The sequence below is a fragment of the Pristis pectinata genome, chromosome 10 (genome assembly GCF_009764475.1).
Source record: "Pristis pectinata isolate sPriPec2 chromosome 10, sPriPec2.1.pri, whole genome shotgun sequence".
Taxonomy (NCBI): domain Eukaryota; kingdom Metazoa; phylum Chordata; class Chondrichthyes; order Rhinopristiformes; family Pristidae; genus Pristis; species Pristis pectinata.
Genome location: NC_067414.1, coordinates 12,151,732 through 12,173,631, shown reverse-complemented (window position 1 = coordinate 12,173,631; position 21,900 = coordinate 12,151,732). Strand labels below are relative to the sequence as shown.

At 48.3% G+C, this 21,900-nt stretch overlaps 1 protein-coding gene across 5 annotated transcripts in view; it reads left to right on the top strand.

Annotated features, from left to right (window-relative positions):
• Nucleotides 1-21,900, top strand: part of vit (vitrin) — a 61,199-nt gene that overhangs the window by 4,107 nt on the left and 35,192 nt on the right. For 2 of the 5 annotated variants that reach the window (XM_052024502.1, XM_052024498.1), the window contains exons 2-9: nucleotides 11,505-11,621; nucleotides 13,346-13,405; nucleotides 14,251-14,407; nucleotides 16,447-16,580; nucleotides 17,707-17,784; nucleotides 18,892-19,101; nucleotides 20,796-20,855; nucleotides 20,947-21,009. In XM_052024502.1, the coding sequence (XP_051880462.1) occupies nucleotides 11,588-11,621; nucleotides 13,346-13,405; nucleotides 14,251-14,407; nucleotides 16,447-16,580; nucleotides 17,707-17,784; nucleotides 18,892-19,101; nucleotides 20,796-20,855; nucleotides 20,947-21,009 (796 nt within the window). In that variant the 5' untranslated portion in view covers nucleotides 11,505-11,587. The remainder of the gene's footprint in view (nucleotides 1-11,504; nucleotides 11,622-13,345; nucleotides 13,406-14,250; nucleotides 14,408-16,446; nucleotides 16,581-17,706; nucleotides 17,785-18,891; nucleotides 19,102-20,795; nucleotides 20,856-20,946; nucleotides 21,010-21,900) is intronic. The other 3 variants (XM_052024500.1, XM_052024501.1, XM_052024503.1) reach the window with 3 other exon arrangements.

Sequence of the window (21,900 nt, the reverse complement as noted above, 5' to 3'; positions counted from 1 at the left end):
GTAAGTACGGGCGTTCGTAAGTCAGGCGTTCGTAACCTGGGGACTTCCTGTATACATCTTAGGTTGTTGGTTTTAGATTAGCTTTTTGCAGTTCAGCAGATCGCTGCCGTGGCACCACCCGTGGCAGGAGGTCAGACAACAAGGGCATGTTGAGGGATGGTGAGTAGGGGGCAGAAGCTCTGACGACCATCTTTAATGACAGTGCACAGGATGGCTGGCCTTGAATACGACTCCAGCGGTCGTGGTGAAGAGATTCAATGGGCTGAAGACTGGGGAGCTATTTCCTTCCAGGCTGTTCTAGAATAAGGAAGCTTAGCTTAAAATTAAAGCCAGGCTGCTCAGAAAACATTTTTTCACGCAATGGTATTGGAGATCTAGAACTTCACACGAAAGCCTGTGGAGTTTTGGGATCAATTGGAGCAAATAACATGGGAAACAGGAGCGGGAGTGGGCTGTTCGGCCCCTCAAACCTGTTCTGCCCATTGAAGGAGATCATGGCTGATCTGATCTTGACCCCACATGCCACATAGAAAGTTAATGTGTTAAATCAAAGCATCAGGTATTGAGCATGATGTGGATTGATTGGTTGGTATTGACTGGCGTGGATTGATAATTGGTTGACAGGAAACAGAGAGTGGGAATAAATGTTTGTTTTGGGTTGTAGGGAGTAATTATTGGGATACAGCAGGGATCAGTGCTGGGCCACAGCTATTCATAGACATATCAATGATCTGGGTGAGGGAACAGAATGTAATATTTCAGAGCTTTCCGACAACTGGGTGCGATTGTGAGTCATGAGCACGACACAAAGAGGCTTCAAGAGTTTGACAATGGACCTGCAAGGAGGCAGATCCAAGGCAGATGCAGGGTAAGGTGGATAAATGTGAAGTTATCCGCTACAGTCCGAAGAGAAAGGCGGTGAGTTATTTAAATGGTGGTTGGGAAGTGTTGGTATTGGTATTGGTTTATTATTGTCACTTGTACTGAGGTACAGTGAAAAACTTATCTTGCATACCGATCGTACAGGTCAATTCATTACACAGTGCAGTTACATTGAGTTAGTACAGAGTGCATTGATGTAGTACAGGTAAAAACAATAACAGTACAGAGTAAAGTGTCACAGCTACAGAGAAAGTGCAGTGCAACAAGGTGCAAGGTCACAACAAGGTAGATCATGAGGTCAGAGTCCATCTCATCGTATAAAGGAACTGTTCAATAGTCTTATCACAGTGGGGTAGAAGCTGTCCTTGAGCCTGGTGGTACGTGCCCTCAGGCTCCTGTATCTTCTACCTGATGGAAGAGGAGAGAAGAGAGAATGTCCCGGGTGGGTGGGGTCTTTGATTATGCTGGCTGCTACACCAAGACAACGAGAGGTAAAGACAGAATCGAATCCAAGGAGGGGAGGCTGGTGTCCGTGATGCGCTGGGCTGTGTCCACAATTCTCTGCAGTTTCTTGCGGTCCTGGGCAGAGCAGTTGCCGTACCAAGCCGTGATGCATCATTCCCACAGAGGGAGTGCAGTGAAGGTTCATCGGACTAATTCCTGGAATGGTGGAACTGTTGTGTGAGGACTCCAGGTTTGTATCCACTGGATTTTAGAAGGAGGAGAGGCTTCCGAGGTTCTGACAGGTCCAGGCAAGCTGGGAATGGGGAGGATGGAGTGTCTAGAACGAGAGCTCACGGCCTCAGGATCCAGGGCCAGAGGTTTTGGGCCAAATGTCCTACTCCTAATCCTATTTCCTCTATTCCTTTGTAACTCCACATTCCTGCCTGTTCCCCATAACCTGGACTCACCCGTGTTTTGGCTGTGAACATATTCAATGATGCCACCTCCGGGGTGGAGGCGTCCACAGATCCCCAACCCTCTGGGAGAAGAACATCCTCACCAGCTCTGTCTTAACTGGGTGACCCATTCTTCTGAGAGTGTGCACCTTCACTTCAGACTCACCCTTGTGTTTCATTGTGATCAGCTCAGCTTCCCATTTCAGCTCAAACTTTCTCCAAAAGGTAGCCCCATCCCCAGCCAAGAAGAACCTTCCAAAGAGAAGCATACCCTTCTCTTCCTCGTTCTTCACCAAGAGAGATGGGTTCCATGCACTGCTCAGCAGTGACCTTCACTTCGCCTTCATTTAAGGTTCAAGTGCCTCTCAAAGATGAGCAAACTAATCCAGGTACATCGGTGAGGGAGAGCTGCAGTGTCACAAGATCGTCTGGGGGATGAGACTTAAACCTGCCTGCACTCTCTCACTCTCACGTGGATTCATCATTATCTTGGGGTTGAGTCAAGTCCAGGCCAATATTTCTCCCTCAACCAATGTCCCTGAAACAGATAATCTGCACCTTAGCAATGTGTGCGGGATCCTGTGGACCCTGCCTCATTTCCTGCATGTAAGGTGCCCCAAGGAACCAGCAGACACTGCCCAGGATTGGGTGAATGGGTTACTCCAATTGATCCTCACCCCTTCACCTCCTCCACATCTTGGGCGTACGCCTCGGGCACGACCTGCCTGCTTTCCCTTCTCTTCCCTTGAGCTGAAGCAAGGCCTCCGTCTTCAACCCAGAAGGGCTCCCTCCAACACAGTGAGGGAGTGGGGGAGAGACGGGCGGCTGCCCTGCCCCTTGACGACAGCATCACAAGTGCACCCCCAGCCCCGCCAACCCTTCCCCCACCATATAATGTCCCGGGAAAGGCAAAAATAAAATCCCGGGAAATTCTCCGCAGAATTCCACACCTCAGGTGACCAAGGCTACACCATGTTGCAGTTGTACAAAGCCTTGGTGAAGCTGCACCTGGATTATTGACCATAAGACCATAAGACAAAGGAGCAGAAGTAGGCCATTTGGCCCATCGAGTCTGCTCCACCATTCTACCATGAGCTGATCCATTCTGCCACTTAGCCCCACTCCCCCGCCTTCTCACCATAACCTTTGATGCCCTGGCTACTCAGATACGTACAGTTGTATTGCGTACAGTTTTGGTCACCCTGTTATAGTAAAGACGTCACATGTGAGGCTGCTGTTTATCGATTACAGCTCAACATTCAACACCATCATCCCCTCAGTATTAATCAACAAGCTTTGAAACCTGGGCCTCTGTACCTCCCTCTGTGACTGGATCCTCGACTTCCTTATCGGGAAACACAGTCAGTGCGGATCGGTAGTAACGTCTCCTCCTCACTGACAGTCAACACAGGCGCACCTCAAGGCTGTGTGCTTAGCCCACTGCTCTACTCTCCCTACACTCATGACTGTGTGGCTAAGCACAGCTCAAACGCCATCTATAAATTCGCCGATGACACCACTGTTGTTGGTAAAATCTCAGATGGTGATGAGGAGGCGTACAGGAGTGAGATGGAGAGGCTGGTTGAGTGGTGTCGCAACAACTGTCACAAACCAGCAACAAAAGAAACACACTGAGCATGATTCAGTGTTAAAAACTATTTTATTAATCACTACTTATGATAATATGTAAAATAAAAGTTAAAAAAAAATGTTAGTATGTTAGAATTCAAAAATGTTAAACCTCGAACGTTAACCCCAAAACTAAACTCTTCGTGTGTGTGTGTGACAAAGTCCAAAACTCCCAGTTCCTGAATGGTTCTTAAAGTTCAGTTCCGCAAGCCATAAGGTGAAACATGAGCAAGGGCTTCTTCAACAACCACCGTTGTCTGAAGATAAGATGTAGATGTAGAAAAACATAGAGAGAGTACATACGAAATCCAAATGTTCCACGATGGAACCCAAACGACACTTCAGTGTTTACTCGGTAGTGACTTCCCCACCCCGAAAAGCATCCGAACCGTGGTCGTCCACACACAAATACCTGTTTCCTTCTACAGGTCAGCAACAAAGTGAACTCCACCGGATTACTTCCAACTTCCATACATGGATTTCAGTGGCAAACACAGTTATTGTTTCTCATCCAATGATAGAGAAAACAAGCAGGCTGGTGTCTCTCTCCTTCTTCTTCTAACCTCTTCAACAACGTCATTACGTCCTTTATCTTCTATTGACGTAAGCACGCCCCACACACACATACACTCACACTCTCTATCTTAAAGGGACTTTCACTGAGTATGTAACACCTCCCACCTAAAAAAAATTTTTCCCAAGAAAAATTTAACCGCGCATACAGTTAGTAATGTTAATAATTATCATGCTACACAACTACAGACTATCAGATTAGTACAGATACATGTTTCCCATTTAACATCGGGAAAGACAATCAGCAATCCCATTATCTTTGCCTTTAATGTGAGTTATCATGAGATCAAACTCTTGCAAAATTAATCTCCAGTTTAACAGCCTTCTGTTCTTGTTTTTTGACTCGGCTCAGAAACACCAATGGGTTATGATCTGTATATACAGTCAATGGTTTCTGAGCGGTGCAAACATATACACTGAAATGTTGCAAGGCTAAAACAAGCGACAGTAATTCTTTCTCTATGGTGGAATAATTCTTTTGATGCTCATTAAATTTCTTTGAAAAGTAAGCTACAGGATGGTCAATATCATCAAGGTCACCCTTCTGCAACAACACAGCTCCTGCAGCTTCATCGCTGGCATCTACTGCTAATGAAAATGGCTTTTCAAAGTCAGGTGTTTTGAGCACAGGATGGTAGCATAAAATGGCTTTCAACTTCTCAAATGCTTCTTGACAAGAATCTGTCCAAACAAACTTTACTCCCTTCTTCTGAAGATTAGTTAGGGGAAGAGCAATATCAGCAAAATTTTTACAAAATTTTCGATAATATCCAACCATTCCCAAAAATCTTCTAACAGTCCTCGTACCTGTGGGAATAGGGAACTCAGATATTGCTTGAACTTTTGCCTGAACAGGAGCTTGCTTGCCTTGACCTACAACATAACCAAGATACGTCACAGTGGCATGGCCAAATTCACTTTTAGCCAAGTTAACGGTAAGGTTAGCCTTGGAAAGTCTTTCAAACAACCTTTCTAACGCAGAGATGTGATCTTCCCAAGTATCATTCCCAGTCACTAAGTCGTCAATGTAGGCATCTGTATGTTTTAACCCATGAATCGCTGAATTAATCATTCTTTGAAATGTTGCCGGAGCATTTTTCATTCCAAATGGCAAAACATTGTATTCATACAATCCAGAATTGGTTACAAAGGCTGAAATCTCCCTTCCTCTATCTGTTAATGGAACACACCAGTACCCTTCTAATAGGTCAATCTTTGTAAGAAATTTTGCCTTTCCCACTCTGTCTATGCAATCATCCACCCTAGGAATAGGGTAAGCATCTGACTTTGTTACAGCATTCACTTTCCTGTAATCTGTGCAAAATCTAACAGTTCCATCAGGTTTAGGTACAATAACACAGGGCGAACTCCAATTTGAAGTAGTATGTCTAATAATATCATTTTCCAACATGTACTTTATTTCCTGATCAACAAGTTTACTTTTTTCCACATTCATTCGATATGGGTGTTGTTTGATTGGTTTTGCATCCCCAACATCAACATCATGGGTAATTATCGATGTTCTGTTTGGAACATCTGGGAACAGATTTTTAAATTTTAAAATTAATTCTCTCATCTGTTGTTTTTGTGAAACTTGTAAATGGTCCAACTTCGTTTCAAGGTTCTCCATGATATTTTGGTTTTTTAGTTTTGATGGAACAATATTTGGTCTAAATTGGCCTTCCTCAACATCAACATCAGGCATTCTAGAAACAACCTTTACACCATCCACCAAGGCCACAACTGAATCCCTCTCATAATAAGGTTTTAGCATGTTTACATGACAGAGTTGTGTTTTCTTGCGTCTATCTGGTGTTTTGATTATATATGTTAGATCAGTCACTCGAGATTCAATAACATAGGGTCCAGAAAAACGAGATTGCAAGGGATTATTTTGGCTAGGGAAAAATACCAACACCTTTTGCCCCACTGCAAATGTCCTAGGCCGAGCACGTCTATCAAAATATGTCTTCATTCTTATCTGGCTTGTTTTCAGATTCTCTCTCGCTAGCTGGCAGACTCTCTCCAACTGAGTTTTAAATTTTTGGACATGGGGAGATCTCCATTTCCTCATTAACACTCCATTTTTGACATAGTATCCAATTGGCACTTTTTCAATCTCCTCACATGAGAGAGCTTTTTCTTTCAATTCTGTCAACTCAGGGTCCTTTGTCTGTTCCACCATAAAATCCTTCCTCGACAAAGACAAATCTTTAAATTCAGGCTCACTATAAGGATGTTGATCCTCCAGTGAAGACAGAAAAGTCTCAGATAAGGCATCATAATTTTCTTCCTGTTTAGGACTGTCACAAGGAACTACATCAGACTGCACCAGACTGTCTGTCTTGGCTAATTCTCTAGCTCTAGCTCGAGTCACCGCACATGATGGGTAAACATCTGGATCATTCTCAGACTCATCAATCCTTGGTTTGGTTGTTAACCGTACCACAGGAACAATTTCTCCATCTGCAAGGTCATTTCCCAATAACAAAGAAACTCCTTCCACTGGCAAACTAGGTCTTATCCCAATCTCGACTGGTCCTTCTACGAACTTTGACTTTAAAATCACCCTGTGTAAAGGGACAGATATGGTGTCATCTGTAACGCCTCGTACTAGATTTACTTCACCAGTGTCACTTTCTTCACCAAAATTTAAAACACTGTCCAGCAAGAGAGATTGACTAGCCCCAGTATCTCTAAGAATTTTCACTGGCACCTGGGGTGACTCATCATTCAGTGAAACAAAACCCTCTGATACATAAGAACTGAATTCTTTTCTCACCTCCTCCAACTTTTCCGCTTTTATCTCTTGCAAGGACTGATCTTTAACAGCATCTCCTAAACCTTTTTGATTTTTAATTGTCTGAAAGCAAGCATTGGGCCCAGCTTCCTTCTTTTTCTTCAAAAGGGCACAATTAGATATCACGTGGCCAGGTTTCCTACAGTAATAACAAGTATGCTCAACAGGTTTCTCCAGCACGGGCTTCTTTTCATCCTTTCCTTTTTGATTACCTCCCAATTTAATCTCTGGTTTACCTGGATTGTCTTTGTAACTCTTTTGAAAGGTTTTAGGTTGTCCCCATTTGGATTTATGGGTTAAAGCATAATCATCTGCCAACCTAGCAGTTTCTTGTAAAGTTTCCACTGCCTTTTCATTTAAATATGTTGTTAATTCAGCTGGAACACATCTTTTAAAGTCTTCCACTAGTATCAATTCTGTCAATTTATCATAATCCCCATCTACATTTTTAGCCAGGCACCATCGTTCAAAACATATTCTCTTTCCATTGGCAAATTCCATATAAGTCTGATCTGCAGATTTCCTCAAGTCTCTGAATTTTTGTCTATAAGCCTCAGGGACCAATTCATAGGCCTTCAAAATAGCTTGTTTTACCTTGGTATAATCAGCTGCATCCTCAGCAGACAAAGCAGAATAAGCTTTTTGAGCTTTACCTTTAATCACACTCTGTACCATAAGAGCCCATCCTTTCCTTGGCCAGTTTGAACTCACAGCAACCTTTTCAAAATGTTGGAAATACTGATCAACCTGATCTTCCTCAAACGGAGGGACTAATCGAACCTCCCTGCTGGCTGAAAAACCATCTTCAGAATCAGATTCCAAACTCCTACGCTTCATTTGTAACTCATGCTGCCTCTGTTTCTCCTTCTCCTCACTATCCAGCTCCATTCTCTTCAATTCCATCTGCTTCATTGCTAGATCAGCCTCTATCTTCATCTGAGTTATCTTTTGTTCGGCCTCTAATTTCTCTCGTTCGGCCTCTATCTTTAACTGGGTCTGTTCTCGTTCAGCCACTAATCTCTTTTCCTCTTGTTCGGCCTCTAATCTCTTTTGTTCTCGTTCAGCTTCTAATTTATTTTGCTCTCGTTCAGCCTCTATCTTCGCCAGCTGCACCTGTGCCTCAGAAATTGCTATTTCACTGCCAGGAAACTGTTTTAATACTTCCTTCTCAAACACCTTCTTTTCCACATAATGGCCAGCTATCAGTCTCTGAATATCTGCCTTTCTCATAGACTGCTTTACTTCTGTAAGGTTTAGCCTTGTAGCAATCTTTATCAAATCATCCTTTTTCGCCACCTCCAATCCCTTTTGGGTTGGTGACTCCAAAAATGCCTTAATATCCATTGCTGCTGGTTTCCACACACACAAGCCAATTAAAAAGAATTTATCAGACCTCCCTCAAAAATCTTTGGATTGAATCCCGAACAAATCTCATCAATCTGGGGTACAATCCCAGACGACACTCGTTAACCTTGGGAACTATCCCGGATGAGCCCCCAATTTTGTCACAAACCAGCAACAAAAGAAACACACTGAGCATGATTCAGTGTTAAAAACTATTTTATTAATCACTACTTATGATAATACGTAAAATAAAAGTTAAAAAAAAATGTTAGTATGTTAGAATTCAAAAATGTTAAACCTCGAACGTTAACCCCAAAACTAAACTCTTCGTGTGTGTGTGTGACAAAGTCCAAAACTCCCAGTTCCTGAATGGTTCTTAAAGTTCAGTTCCGCAAGCCATAAGGTGAAACATGAGCAAGGGCTTCTTCAACAACCACCGTTGTCTGAAGATAAGATGTAGATGTAGAAAAACATAGAGAGAGTACATACGAAATCCAAATGTTCCACGATGGAACCCAAACGACACTTCAGTGTTTACTCGATAGTGACTTCCTCACCCCGAAAAGCATCCGAACCGTGGTCATCCACACACAAATACCTGCTTCCTTCTACAGGTCAGCAACAAAGTGAACTCCACTGGATTACTTCCAACTTCCATACATGGATTTCAGTGGCAAACACAGTTATTGTTTCTCATCCAACGATAGAGAAAACAAGCAGGCTGGTGTCTCTCTCCCTTCTCTCTCTCTCTCTCCTTCTTCTTCTTCTAACCTCTTCAACAACGTCATTACGTCCTTTATCTTCTATTGACGTAAGCACGCCCCACACACACATACACACACACTCTCTATCTTAAAGGGACTTTCACTGAGTACGTAACAAACAACCTCGCACTCATTGTCAACAAGACCAAGGAACTGATTGTGAACTTCAGGAGGGGGAAGTCAGGAGAACACACACCAGTCCTCACTGAGAGGTCAGCGGTGGAAAGGGTGAGCAGCTTCAAGTTCCTGGGTGTCAACATCTCAGAGGATCTGTCCTGGGCTCAACACATTGATGCAATCATGAAGGAGGCATGCCAGTGGCTCTACTTCATTAGGAGTTTGAGGAGATTTGGTATGTCACCAAAGACTCTTGCAAATTTCTACCGATGTGCAGTGGAGAGCATTCTGACTGGTTGCATCACCGCCTGGTATGGAGCCTCCAATGTACAGGATTACAAAAGGCTGCAGAGGGTTGTAGACTCAGCCAGCTACATCATGGGCACAACCCTCCCCATCATGGAGGACATCTTCAAGAGGCGATGCCTCAAGAAGGCGGCATCCATCACTATGGACCCTCACTATTCAGGACATGTCCTTTTCTTGTTACTGCCATTGGGGAGGAGGTACAGGCGCCTGAAGACCCACACAATGATACAGGAACAGATTCTTCCCCTCCACCGTCAGATTTCTGAACAGTCCATGAACCCACAAACACTACTTAATTATTCGGGTTTTTTTGCGCTATTTATTTATTTTGTAATTTAGAATAATTTTGTCTTTGCACTGTACAGCTGCCGCAAAACCACACATTTCACATCATCTAAGACGGTGATAATAAATCTGATTCTGATTAAGCTGGAAAGATTGCAAAGAAGATTTACGAGGATGTTGCTGAGACTCGAGGGCTGAGTTATTGGGAGAGATTGGGCAGGCTGGGACTTTATTCATTGGAGTGCAGGAGACTGAGGGGTGACCTTATAGAGGTGTATAAAATCATGAGGGGCATAGATAGTGTAGAGGAGTCTAAAACTAGAGGGCACAGGTTTAAGGTGAAAGATTTAAAGGGGACAGGAGGGGTAAGATTTTCCACACAGAGAGTGGTGGTTTTATAGAACATAGAACACTACAGCACAGTACAGGCCCTTCAGCCCACAATGTGGTGCCAACATTTTATCCTGCTCTAAGATCTAGCTAACCCTTCCCTCCCACATAACCCCCTATTTCTCTATCATTCGTGTGGCTATCTAAGAATCTCTTAAATGTCCCTACTGTATCTGCCTCTACAACCTCTGCCGGCAGTGCGTTCCATGCACCCACCACTCTCTGTGTAAAAAACTTACCCCTAACATCCCCCTTATACCTTCCTCCAATCACCTTAAAATTATGTCCCCTCGTGTTAGCCATTGTCACCCTGGGAAAAAGTCTCTGACTGTCCACTCGATCTATGTCTCTTATCATCTTGTACACCTCTATCAAGTCACCTCTCATCCTCCTCTCCAAAGAGAAAAGCCCCAGCTCGCTCAACCTATCCTCATAAGATAGGTTATGGAATTGTGGAACAAGCTGCCAGAGGAAGTGGATGAGGCAGGTTACAACAATGACATTTAAAAGGCATTTGGACAGGTACGTGGATAGGAAAGGTTTAGAGGGATACGGGCCAAACGTGGGCTTAGGTGGGCATCTTGGTCGGCACGGACCAGTTGGGCCGAAGGGCCTATTTCCGTGCTGTATGACTCTATGTCTCTGTGAGGTCACATGAATCCAGTGCTCTGCCCTTGGATATTTCCAGGTGCAGTGAGCTCTGCACACTCAAGAGTCAGCTCAGTTCCCTCTTGAAGGTGCACAGAGAGGCACTGCATCAGCCAGCGATATGTTCCAACGGGTCACCGCACACAGAACTGCCCAACACACTGCTCCCTCTGCAGCAAGTGTATTCCTCCTTCGGAAAGGAGGTCAAATCTGTGCAAAATATTCCAGATGGGCTCTCCCCAAGATCCTCTATAATCGTAGAAAGATATCGTAGACTCGCAGGCACTGTAGTGTAGTGGTTAGTGTTATGCTACTACAGCGCCAGTGACCTGGGTTCAGTTCCGGCTGCTGTCTGTGAGGAGTTTGTACGTTCTCTCCCTGTGACTGTGTGGGTTTCCTCCGGGTGCTCTGGTTTCCTCCCACATTCCAAAGATGTACGGGTTAGGAAGTTGTGGGCATGCTATGTTGGCACCAGAAGCGTGGCGACCCTTGCAGGCTGCCCCCAGCACACTCTATGCAAAAGGTGCATTTCACTTTGTGTTTCGATGTACATATGACTAATAAAGATATCTTATCTACTCCTGTACGCAAATTATTTAGCCATGTTTTATAGAGATGTGAATTTCACTCAGAAGGTGGATGTTTCTGTGCAGTGAGGAGCTGTTCTAGATAGGGTGCTGTTCAACAAAGTTGTGGTAAGCCCCCACATAAAGTGGTGAACAAGGTGAGCTGGAAACAGAACCTGGGGACCAGATGCTGAACCATCAGGATGTCTGAACAATGGAATACGGATTATTGGATTTTTCTGTAAATAAGTTACTATCGTGATTTTTAAAATGTTTCCTAATTTTGCTTTCACTTCAGATGACGTCTCGGTGATCAGAAGAAACCTTGTTCATAACCGGACTCCACCTACAGTCTAACAGTGACTCGACCACAGTCTCACCATGTGCTTATCCGCTGTAGGAGCCTTCACCCTTGGTAGGTAGCAGGATTCTCCTGCCCCTGGTTTGAATGGGTCAGTTGCTGCAGAAGGTGACACTGAGCACGAGAGGTGCCTGTTTCCTGGTGGAGCACCGTGTCGTTTTCCTGCATCCAACATGTTGCTTTGTCAGATACGCAGCTGAGTACCTGTCACAGATTGTTTTCCATATCTGATCACACCTGCGTTATTGAACCAATCTGATGCAGGTCTATTTTACTGTCGATTACATGATTCGTCACAAGTGTCCATTCAATGATTCTTGCATGCTCCAGTGCAGGGACCCATTCATTGATCATTGCATGCTCCAGTGCAGGGACCCATTCATTGATCATTGCATGCTCCAGTGCAGGAACCCATTCATTGATCATTGCATGCTCCAGTGCAGGGACCCATTCATTGATCATTGCATGCTCCAGTGCAGGGACCCATTCATTGATCATTGCAGGCTCCAGTGCAGGGACCCATTCATTGATCATTGCATGCTCCAGTGCAGGGACCCATTCATTGATCATTGCCCTCTCCAGTGCAGGGACCCATTCATTGATCATTGCAGGCTCCAGTGCAGGGACCCATTCATTGATCATTGCATGCTCCAGTGCAGGGACCCATTCATTGATCATTGCATGCTCCAGTGCAGGGACCCATTGAACGTTTATCACTCAGGAACCACTGGAACAAATCCAACCCTCCTGCTCATCCTTCACACGCAGAGCACACACCCGGCATCTTTCTACATCTGCCGTTTGCTGCCACCTGATTCTTTTTTGGAACAGAATCGCTGGACCCTGTTTCCATCAACTGCCAGCAGCAGAAATTCCCACCCCACCCGCAGAGGGAGAAACAGTTCTCAACCTTCCAGTTCCATGAGCTTTACAAAGGTTCACCCAGCGTTCTCGCTGCCTGTTGAATTTTCCCACTGTCCTCTGCTTCAGTTCCAATGCCCAGTAGGTTCTGGTTCCTGTGCTCCTGTACACTCCCCAGGGTCCCGTTTTTCATGCTCCCTTTAAACACAGGGATCTACTTCCCACATCCCCTTTATACCTACTGAGAGGCAATCCCACACTCCCTTTGAAATTACTGGGGACCATTCCTGCGTTTCCTTTAAATTCACCAGCTTCCAATAGCTGACAGAGTGGGAAAGTTCTCCCTGATGTGCTGGCTCAATATTCAGGCCTCACTAAAACAGATCACCTGGACATCGTCACACTGCTGTTTGTGGGATCTTGCTGTGCGCAAATCATCTGCTGCGATCCTTAACATGCAGAGGCACCACAGTGCTTCCAAAATGCGTCATTATCCAGGAAGTGCTGTGGGTGCAGGTTGTGCTCAGGGTGTGGGGGGAACACCGTTCTCAATGCATCCTTTGAGACAAATGATTTCTCTCTCAGTCTCTACCTAAAGTTCTGGGGTAGTTGCTCACTGTGCCCACAGGGAACTCCCAGATATCCAGATCCCATTGGTAACATCTGGCACAGCATTTGAGGATGAATATTCCACATGTACCTTCCTGGGATGTTGAGCATCCTGGGATATCCTGGAAGTTGTCACCTGTACAGCTCCCTCCGTAAGTTCAGTGGAGGGAACCGGAGAAGATGCGGCAGACATTTTGCAACACCGATGCATGTCGAGCGCGGTTGGCAGGTGGGCGGCGCAACCCTGGGCTGCGACTGTTGCAGACGCAGAGCTCGTGCTGACGATTCCTTCTCGCTTCCCTCCACAGTCTTGCTGCTGACCTTGGCTGATGGCGTGAGAGGGAAGGAGCAGCGGAGCAAGAGGCCATGTAGGTGAAGGGTTCCCGGGACCATGACAACTGCCAGGGCCTTCCAAACCCCCAATCAGTGCCAGGGAACCGGGAGTTAAACCCAGTGGGACGGGTTGGGGCTTCCCCTGCAAGAGGGGATGGAGGGTGGGAGGAGGTTTGGGGGGGTGGCAAAGGGTGAAAGGAGGCTTGGCATATGGTGAAGAGATGGGGAGGGGTCTGGGGGTTGGAGAGTGGAGGGGGCTCAGGATATGGTGAAGAGATGGGGAGGGGGGGTTTGGGGTTGGAGAGTGGAGGGGGCTTGGGATAAGGTAGGGGACTCTGGAGGGGAAGGGGGGATGGCTGGATAGCTGCAGTGTCTGATACTGTGCGAGGCCAGACTGACTGTTGGACAGTTTAGGAGGCTGTGCCTGGCCACACTCCTCCTGCCACACAAACAGCAACGGCCTCTTCACCTGGAGACGGTGGTGGCTGCAGGAGGCCTCAACTGGCAGGGACCATTTGTTCCACACAAATTCTGGCAGAGCACTGCCCAGTCTGAGGTGCGACTGACCACGGGTGAGATTGTCCACAGCTGGGACTGTCCATGGGTGGGACTGTCCACAGCTGGGACTGATGCCCTGTGTGGGAGTGACTAGATGGGGGCACAGTGCCCAGGGTGGGAGTGACTACATGAGGGCACAGTTCCCAGGGTGGGAGTGACTAGATGGGGGCACAGTGCCCAGGGTGGGAGTCACTACATGAGGGCACAGTGCCCAGGGTGGGAGTCACTACATGGGAGCACGTTGCCCAGGATGACTGTTGTGACTTCCTCTGACAGCCTTTATTGCTCAGATGTTTAAGGCCACTTGTGTTGTTTCCTCCAGCTGTGCCTCAGATAGACTGTGATATCAGAGCGGGCAAGGTGAAGGTGTCTGAATTTGTGGCGCAGTGCCCACCAGGATGCCTGGGCACGAAGCAGGCGGTGTGGGGCACGGATGTCTACGCTTCGGTTTCCAGTGTGTGCGTCGCTGCCATCCACAGGTCAACAGCTCTTCTCTCAGCTCCCCCAAATGCGTCCAAGGGTCATTTTTCTTCTGGGCTGCATGTGATATCAGTCTTTGCCCCCATTTTCTTCAGGGAGACATTTCAGCCGCCCTTGGTACCCGTGATCTCTCAGTTGGCCCCTGGGGTGAGAGGTTTGTCCTGTGGGGAGAGATTAAGTCGACAGGGTCAGTACTCACCTCAAGTTTATGATAATGAGAGGTGAGCTCAAAGTCAAAGTCAAAGTCAAAGTTGAGTTTATTGTCACACGCACAAGTCCATGTGTGCACGGGTGCAATGAAAAACTTGCTTGCAGCAGCATCACAGGCACATAGCATCAGATAAGTAGCATTCATAAGAAAAACATGTATTAGACACAAATTATACACAATTTTTACAAGAAAAAAAACACAATTAGAACCAAACAAAAGTCCACGTTAGTACAAAGTGATCAGAGTGGTCATGGTGTTGCTAAAGGTATAGAAAAATGAGAGGGATTGATATAAAACTAGGAGCACTGTCTCAGGTTAAGGGATCAACTGTGTACGACTGAAGTGAGAAATTGCTTTTCTTAACCCAGAAAGTTGTGAATCTTTGGCATTCTCTTACCCCAAGGGTCTGTGGAGGATCAGTCATTGATTTCGTTCAAGGTTGAGAGCAATGGGTCTCAGGACAGGTGCTGAGATGAGAAAGAGAGGTCTTACTGAGTGGATGGTAGGCTTGAGGGCCATGTGGCTAATCTCTTCAATCTCTCCTTATCTGGCCAACCAAGTGATCTTCACACAGACCCTCTATGGCACGTACATCTTTTCTTAGGTAAGTGGACCAAAACTGTACACAATACTCCAGGTGTGCACCCACCAAGACCCGATATAATTGCCCTTGTAATAAAGACTTGTCCCCTTGTAATAAAGACGAACATAGCATTTGCCCTCTGAATCACTTATTGCACCTGCATGTTGGCTTTCAATGACTTGTGTACAAGGACACCCAGATCTCGTTGAAAACCAACATTTCCCAAATCTCACCAAATAAGGTCACCCCTCATTCTTCAGAACTCCAAGGAATATAGACCCAAACCATCTGGCCTCACTGATAGAACAACGCTCTCATCTCAGGTGAATCTAAGCCAAGCTTCTGAATCTGGAGGTAGGAAGTCATTAAGGTTCTTCCATTTCGTGAGATCCCACGGATGTGAGGCTTAATTCCATGAGTCAGTAACCTTGATGAGGAAATTCCAATCATATCAGTTTGAAAAGGATGCCTCATTATAGGAAGGATGTGGAAGCTTTAGAGAGGGTGCAGAAGAGATCTACCAGAACGTTGCGTGGATTGGAGAGCATGTCTTCTGAGGACAGGTTGAGCGAGCTAGGGCTTTTCTCTTTGGAGAGAAGGAGGATGAGATGTGACTAGATAGAGGTGTACAACATGATAAGAGGCATGGATCGAGTGGACAGTCAGAGACTTTTTCCCAGGGTGACAATGGCTAACATGAGGGGACATAATTTTAAGGTGATTGGAGGAAGGTGCAAGGGGTAAGTTTTTTACACAGAGAGTGGTGGGTGCGTGGAACGCACTGCCGGCAGAGGTTGTGGGGGCAGATACATTGGGGACATTTAAGACACTCTTAGATAGACACATGGATGATAGAGAAATGGGGGGCTATGTGGGAGGGAAGGGCTAGATAGATATTGGAGCAGGATAAAATGTCGGCACAACATCGTGGGCCGAAGGGCCTGTCCTGTGCTGTAGTGTCCTATGTACTATGAAATATTCAATAAAGCCTCATCCTCGATGGCTGTTTGGAGCTGTAAGATGGTACGTAGAAGGTGCTGCTTTGGCATGTTGTTGGCCCGCTGTACTGATGTTTCCTCAGTGGCCCTGTGGACCCGCGTGGGTTGTTCTCCTACATTTGAGGCAGTTTAGAGAGTTGTAAAATTAGAGGGTAACAGGAGGGAGGGCTGAGGGAACAGAAGGGGCTCGAGAAGGAGAGCTGTGACGTGGAGTGAGAGTGACTAACCTGCTACTGTCTGCCGCAGTGGTGTCATCAAAAATGGAGGAGGGAAGATCCTGGTTCGGAAGGTGCCCAACAGTTCCAGCTACAAGGGGACCTTTTCCAATGGTGTTCGCTCCCTGTCCCTCCCCAGGTGGAGAGAGTCATTCGTCGTGTCAGGTAACTACCTCGGAGCTTCCGTTAGTGAGGTTGGAGGCTGTTTTGTCCTTGATTTTTATCATTTGACAGAAAGAATTGAGTAAAACGTCACACCTGTTTTTCGACTGATGGGGTGTTCAGTGGAAGAGGGGAAAGGGATGGGGTCAGAATGATCTCCCGTCATTCCAGTTAAAGAAAAGGAATAGCAAGATCCCAATACCAGCATCCAAGGCCCTCTACCTCACCTTCATTTGGAGCCATTGTTTACAGCACGGAAACAGGCCCTTCGGCCCACTGAGTCCGTGCATTTCTACTGATCGCATTCTATTCTCCCCACATTCCCATTGAATTCTGTCAGGTTCTACACTCGGGGCAATTTACAGTGGCCAATTAACCTACCAACCTGCACACCTTTGGGATGTTGGAGGAGACCAGAACCCCGCAGATGCAAGGGGAACATGCAAAATTCCACACAGCCAGCACCAGAGGTCTGGATTGAACCCAGGTCTTTGATGTGAGGCAGCAGCTCTACCAGCTGTGCCATTGTGCTGGCTCACTTAATGGTGACTATCCCTTTAAGATTAACATTGACGGTTCTTACAAACATCTATCGGCATTGGGCATTGGTTTATTGTATTTGGTATTTAATATTGGCTTACTGTTTAGTATGAGTTATTATATTGTATTGGCTTATTGTCTTTGCCAATCCTCACATTGGTTTGACACATTCCCAGAGAAGACATCACATGACCTTCCAATCCTCTGTTGGAAGATCCTATATTTCTGTATCAACTGATTCTATCACAAAGGTACTCAAAGAACAAGATTTCTCCACCATCCAGAGGGTTTTTTTTTTGGTTCCTGGAGATTGGTTCATTTTCTGGCTTTGACCCCTGGTTACTATCCCCTGTCAGAATGAAGGCATGTTCTCACCAAGTGACTGCGACACTAGTCTCCAGGTCAGATGGTTGTGGGCTCTTATTACAGGTGAAGTTGACTGAGCAGCACTCCCTCAGCACTGGTCAGAGTGTTGGGAGCTTGACTGGGCCACAGGTGGAATGTGAGCTGCTATCGTTGGACTGCACCTCCCTGTTCTCCTCGTGACGGCAACCCGCCGGCTAACTTTCTTTCGCGTCTGTTCCTTCAGCTCCCAAGCTACAGAAAGGAGTGACCTACCCATCCATCCTTGAATTCCTGCCTCCAAGAAGTTCAAGAATAAGAACCGGTAATTTGGCTGAAACCTGTGGCTCAGCACACCAGCTACTAGCTCTGTTAAAAGTAGTGCATCAGTTAGACCCAGTCCTGGGCATTTCATGAACTGGAGAGGGGAGTTGTGTGGGTGAGCAGTCCCAGTGGTTCAGGTGTGAGCCATACTGACCACAAACTCAGCATGTGCATGTACACATATATGTATGCATATGCACCTATGTTTGTGCACCTGTGTCTGTGTGTGTATACATGCGTATCTGCCTATGTGTACGTGTGTGTCTGTCTGTGAGTGTGTGTCTGAATGTGTGTGTCTGTGTGCTTCTGTGTTTGTGTGTGTCTGTGTGTGTGTCTGTCTGTGAGTGTGTGTCTGAATGTGTGTGTCTGTGTGCTTCTGTGTTTGTGCCTGTCTGTGTGTGTGTATCAATATGTGTGCATGTGTCTGAGTGTGTCTCTGTGTGTTTCTGTGTGTCTGTGTGTGTCTGTGTGTGTGTATCCATATATGTGTGTGTGTGTGTCTATCTGTCTGTGCCTGTCTGTGTGTATCTGTATGTGTGTGTGCCTGTCTGAGTGTGTGTGTGGACTGTGTCTGTGTGTGAATTCATATATGTGCGTGCCTGTCTGAGTGTGTGTGTGTATCCATATACAGTATCTGTGTGTCTGTCTGAGTGTGTGTGTGTGTGTGTGTCTGTTTGTCTGTCTGTCTGTCCGTATGTTTGTTATCAGCGCATGGTTGCTCTGAAACCATGTGCAGACACATCTGGTCTTCCCCTGATCTGTACTGGACAGGACGGGTGTGTGTGCCTCTGTGGAGAGGGTGGGTGAGGAGCATACAGTCCAGATGAAGGGTCTCGACCCAAAATGCCGACTGTCCATTTCCCTCCACAGATGCTGCCCGACCCGTTGAGTTCCTCCAGCAGTTTGTGTGTTGGACGTCAGCAACGGTGGCTACCAGACCCCACAGCCGTTCCCCGCGGCTTGCTGGTGAAGGGAACCTTCCCGTGGGGGTGGTGATACACTTTGCCCTGGGGATCGGGGAGGAGGGATGGTGAGGATCTGACTGGGGCGAGAGGGAGGGGTGCGTGGGCTTCTCCTTCACTGACCTCTGCCTTTCTCTGGCCCCAAGCAGCGAGGCTGAAGACCACCAGGGCGCCAGCTCCCACCAGCACCCAGCCAACCACCGTCCTGCCCAGCACCCGGCAGACCGTGACGACCCGGCCGGCTCCACGCGAAGCCCCCACCGCCCACCTCCCCCGGCCAAGGGGCATCGGAGTGATGGGCACCTCTGGACAGCCGGCCAGCCCCTGGCCACCGCTGCTGGGTGGCAGGGAACCAGGTCAGTGCCAAGGATCGTGGGGGACGGGGGGACCTGCTGCTGCGTTAGAGCCCGGGTCAGGGTGCCCCGGACCAGCCCGACCCTCCGGTATGTGGCAGGGATCTGCTGCTGGGCTCATTCCGTGCAGAATCCCGGCTGTTCCCCGTCCCACAACGGAGCAAGGGTCAGACGGCTGCGGTTCCCCTGATGGGACAGCCCCTTCTCCACCTCCATTCTGCCTGGGACACGCTGCCCCCCGGCATCTGACAGCATCTGTACCACTCAGTGCTGCCTGTTCTCAGGGACAGCTTCTTCCCTGGGTCAGACCCTGCCCCGGCTGGTGGTGCAGACAGTGCCCCAGGGAGGGCTGCCCTGCCCGTGGTGACAAGGGACAGATAGAGTGTGACACCCCTCACCTCTCTCTGTCTCTCTCCGTCTCAGGATCCCCCTCCCCTCCCCCTCCCCTCCCCTCGCCCCCTCCCTCTCTCTCTCTTTCTCTCCCCAGACTCTCTCTCTCTCTCTCTCTCTGGACTCTCTCTCTCTCTAGTCTCTCTTTCTCTCTCTGTCTCCCTCTCTCTCTGGACTCTCTCTCTAGTCTCTCTCTCTCTCTCTCTCTAGTCTTTCTCTCTCTCTCTCTGGACTCCCTCTGTTTCCCTTTGGACTGTCCCCCTCTCCTTCTGAATCACCCCTGTGTGTGCAACTTGTTCCAACGATTTCCTCTGTGGCCCCTGCTGTCATTCTGTTGAAGCTGCACGGTTCCCGCTGGGGGACCTGGTGTCTTCCCCTACTCCGCCCCACACACATGCAGGAGCTCCGGTGTCCCACAGAGAAACCCAGTGCCTCACTGAGAGACCTGGTGTCCCACTGAGAGACCCAGTGTCCCTCTGAGAGTCCCGGTGTCCCACTGAGAGACCCGGAGTCCCAGTGAGAGACCTGGTGCTCCACAGAGAGACCCAGTGTATCACTGAGAGATCCGGTGCCCCACTGAGAGACCCAGTGTCCCTCTGAGAGTGCCGGTGTCCCACTGAGAGACCCGGTGCCCCACAGAGAGACCCAGTGTCCCTCTGAGAGTGCCAGTGTCCCACAGAGAGACCTGGTGTCCCATTGAGAGACTGGGTGTCCCACAGAGAGACCCGGTGTCCCATTGAGAGACCGGGTGTCCCACAGAGAGACCCGGTGTCACACTGAGAGATCCGGTGCCCCACAGAGAGACCCGGTGTCCCACTGAGAGACCTGGTGTCCCACAGAGAGACCCGATGCCCCACTGAGAGACCCAGTGCCCCACTGAGAGTCCTGGTGCCCCACTGAGAGCCTCTGTGCCCCACTGAGAGCCCCTGTGTCCCACTGAGAGAACCGGTGCCCCCACAGAGAGACCCAGTGCCCCACTGAGAGACCCAGTGCCCCCACAGAGAGAGCAATGCATCTGGACATTGCCCAGATCTGGTGCAGTCCTCCAGTCAAGACTGACCAGAATTTCCCTTGGTATGTATCATAGACGTCTTGAGCTGAAGGCCAATGTTGCAGTTAACCTTCTGATCCCTCGTTAACCCGGGTGTAATGACTGGTACTGGTTCCAGGTCACGGCCTCTCTCCATGAGGCAGCGGGGAGCCATCAGGTAGGCGGCTGACCAACTCACGGTGGTGCTGTGTGTTGTCTGGGCGTTGCCCTCGGTGTGTGTACATTCCCGGCTGACAGGCTGACGTTTCCTCCTCAGCTTTCCGGGAGACAGGGGTGTCCGAGTTCAACAACAGGAACTACCCTCTGCCACATGCAGGTACCTCACCACCCCTCCGCGCTCCCCGTGAATTATATCCACCTCTGGGATCGCACTGTGTAATCCGACACCCTGCTTTTGTTCCCACCAGGGGTCCACCGGTCGGAGCCAGCCATCGCAGTGCGGCAAGCAGGAGGCTTGGGTCCCAGTCATGGTGGGCGTACTCTTAGTGTGGGCCACCCCAGCCCCACCTCTGCTGCATGCCCCTCTTCCCCCCTTTTTCCCTCTCCCTTTGCCCCCCCTTTCCCCTTCCCCCCACCCTCATGACCTGCCCATCCTATTCCCCACCTCCTCCCCTTTATTCCATGGTCCACTGCCCTCCCCTACCAGATTCCTCCTCCTTCAGCCCTTTGCCTCTTCTGTCTGCCACCTCTCGGCCGCTCAGATCTCCCCCTCCCTCCCTCCCCCACCCAACTTCCCCCACTCACCTGGACCCACCCCTCACCTGCCAGCTCCTCCCCCTCCCCCCACACTTTTTATTCTGGCTCACAAGGGAGTCTGGAATCTGGAGCAGCACACACACACACACACACACACACACACACACTCCCCCTCCACACACACACACACACACACACACACACACAGTCCCCCTCCACACACACACACACCACACACACACACACACACACACACACAGTCCCCCTCCACACACACACACACACACACACACACACACCACACACACACACAGTCCCCCTCCACACACACACACACACAGTCCCCCTCCACACACACACACACACACACACACACACACACACACACACACACACACACACACACACACACACACACAAAGTGCTGGAGGAACTCAGCAGGTCAGGCAGCATCTGTGGAAGGAAACAAATGAAGGTTCTCAACCCAAAACGTCGACTGTTCACTTCCCTCCACAGATGCTGCCTGACCCTCTGAGTTCCTGCAGCGCTGTGTGTGTGTGTGTGTGTGTGAGAGTGTGTGCTGCTCCAGATTCCAGACTCCCTGAGTTCCTGCAGCGCTGTGTGTGTGTGTGACCGTCCCCTCTTATTCACTTCCCTTCATTTAT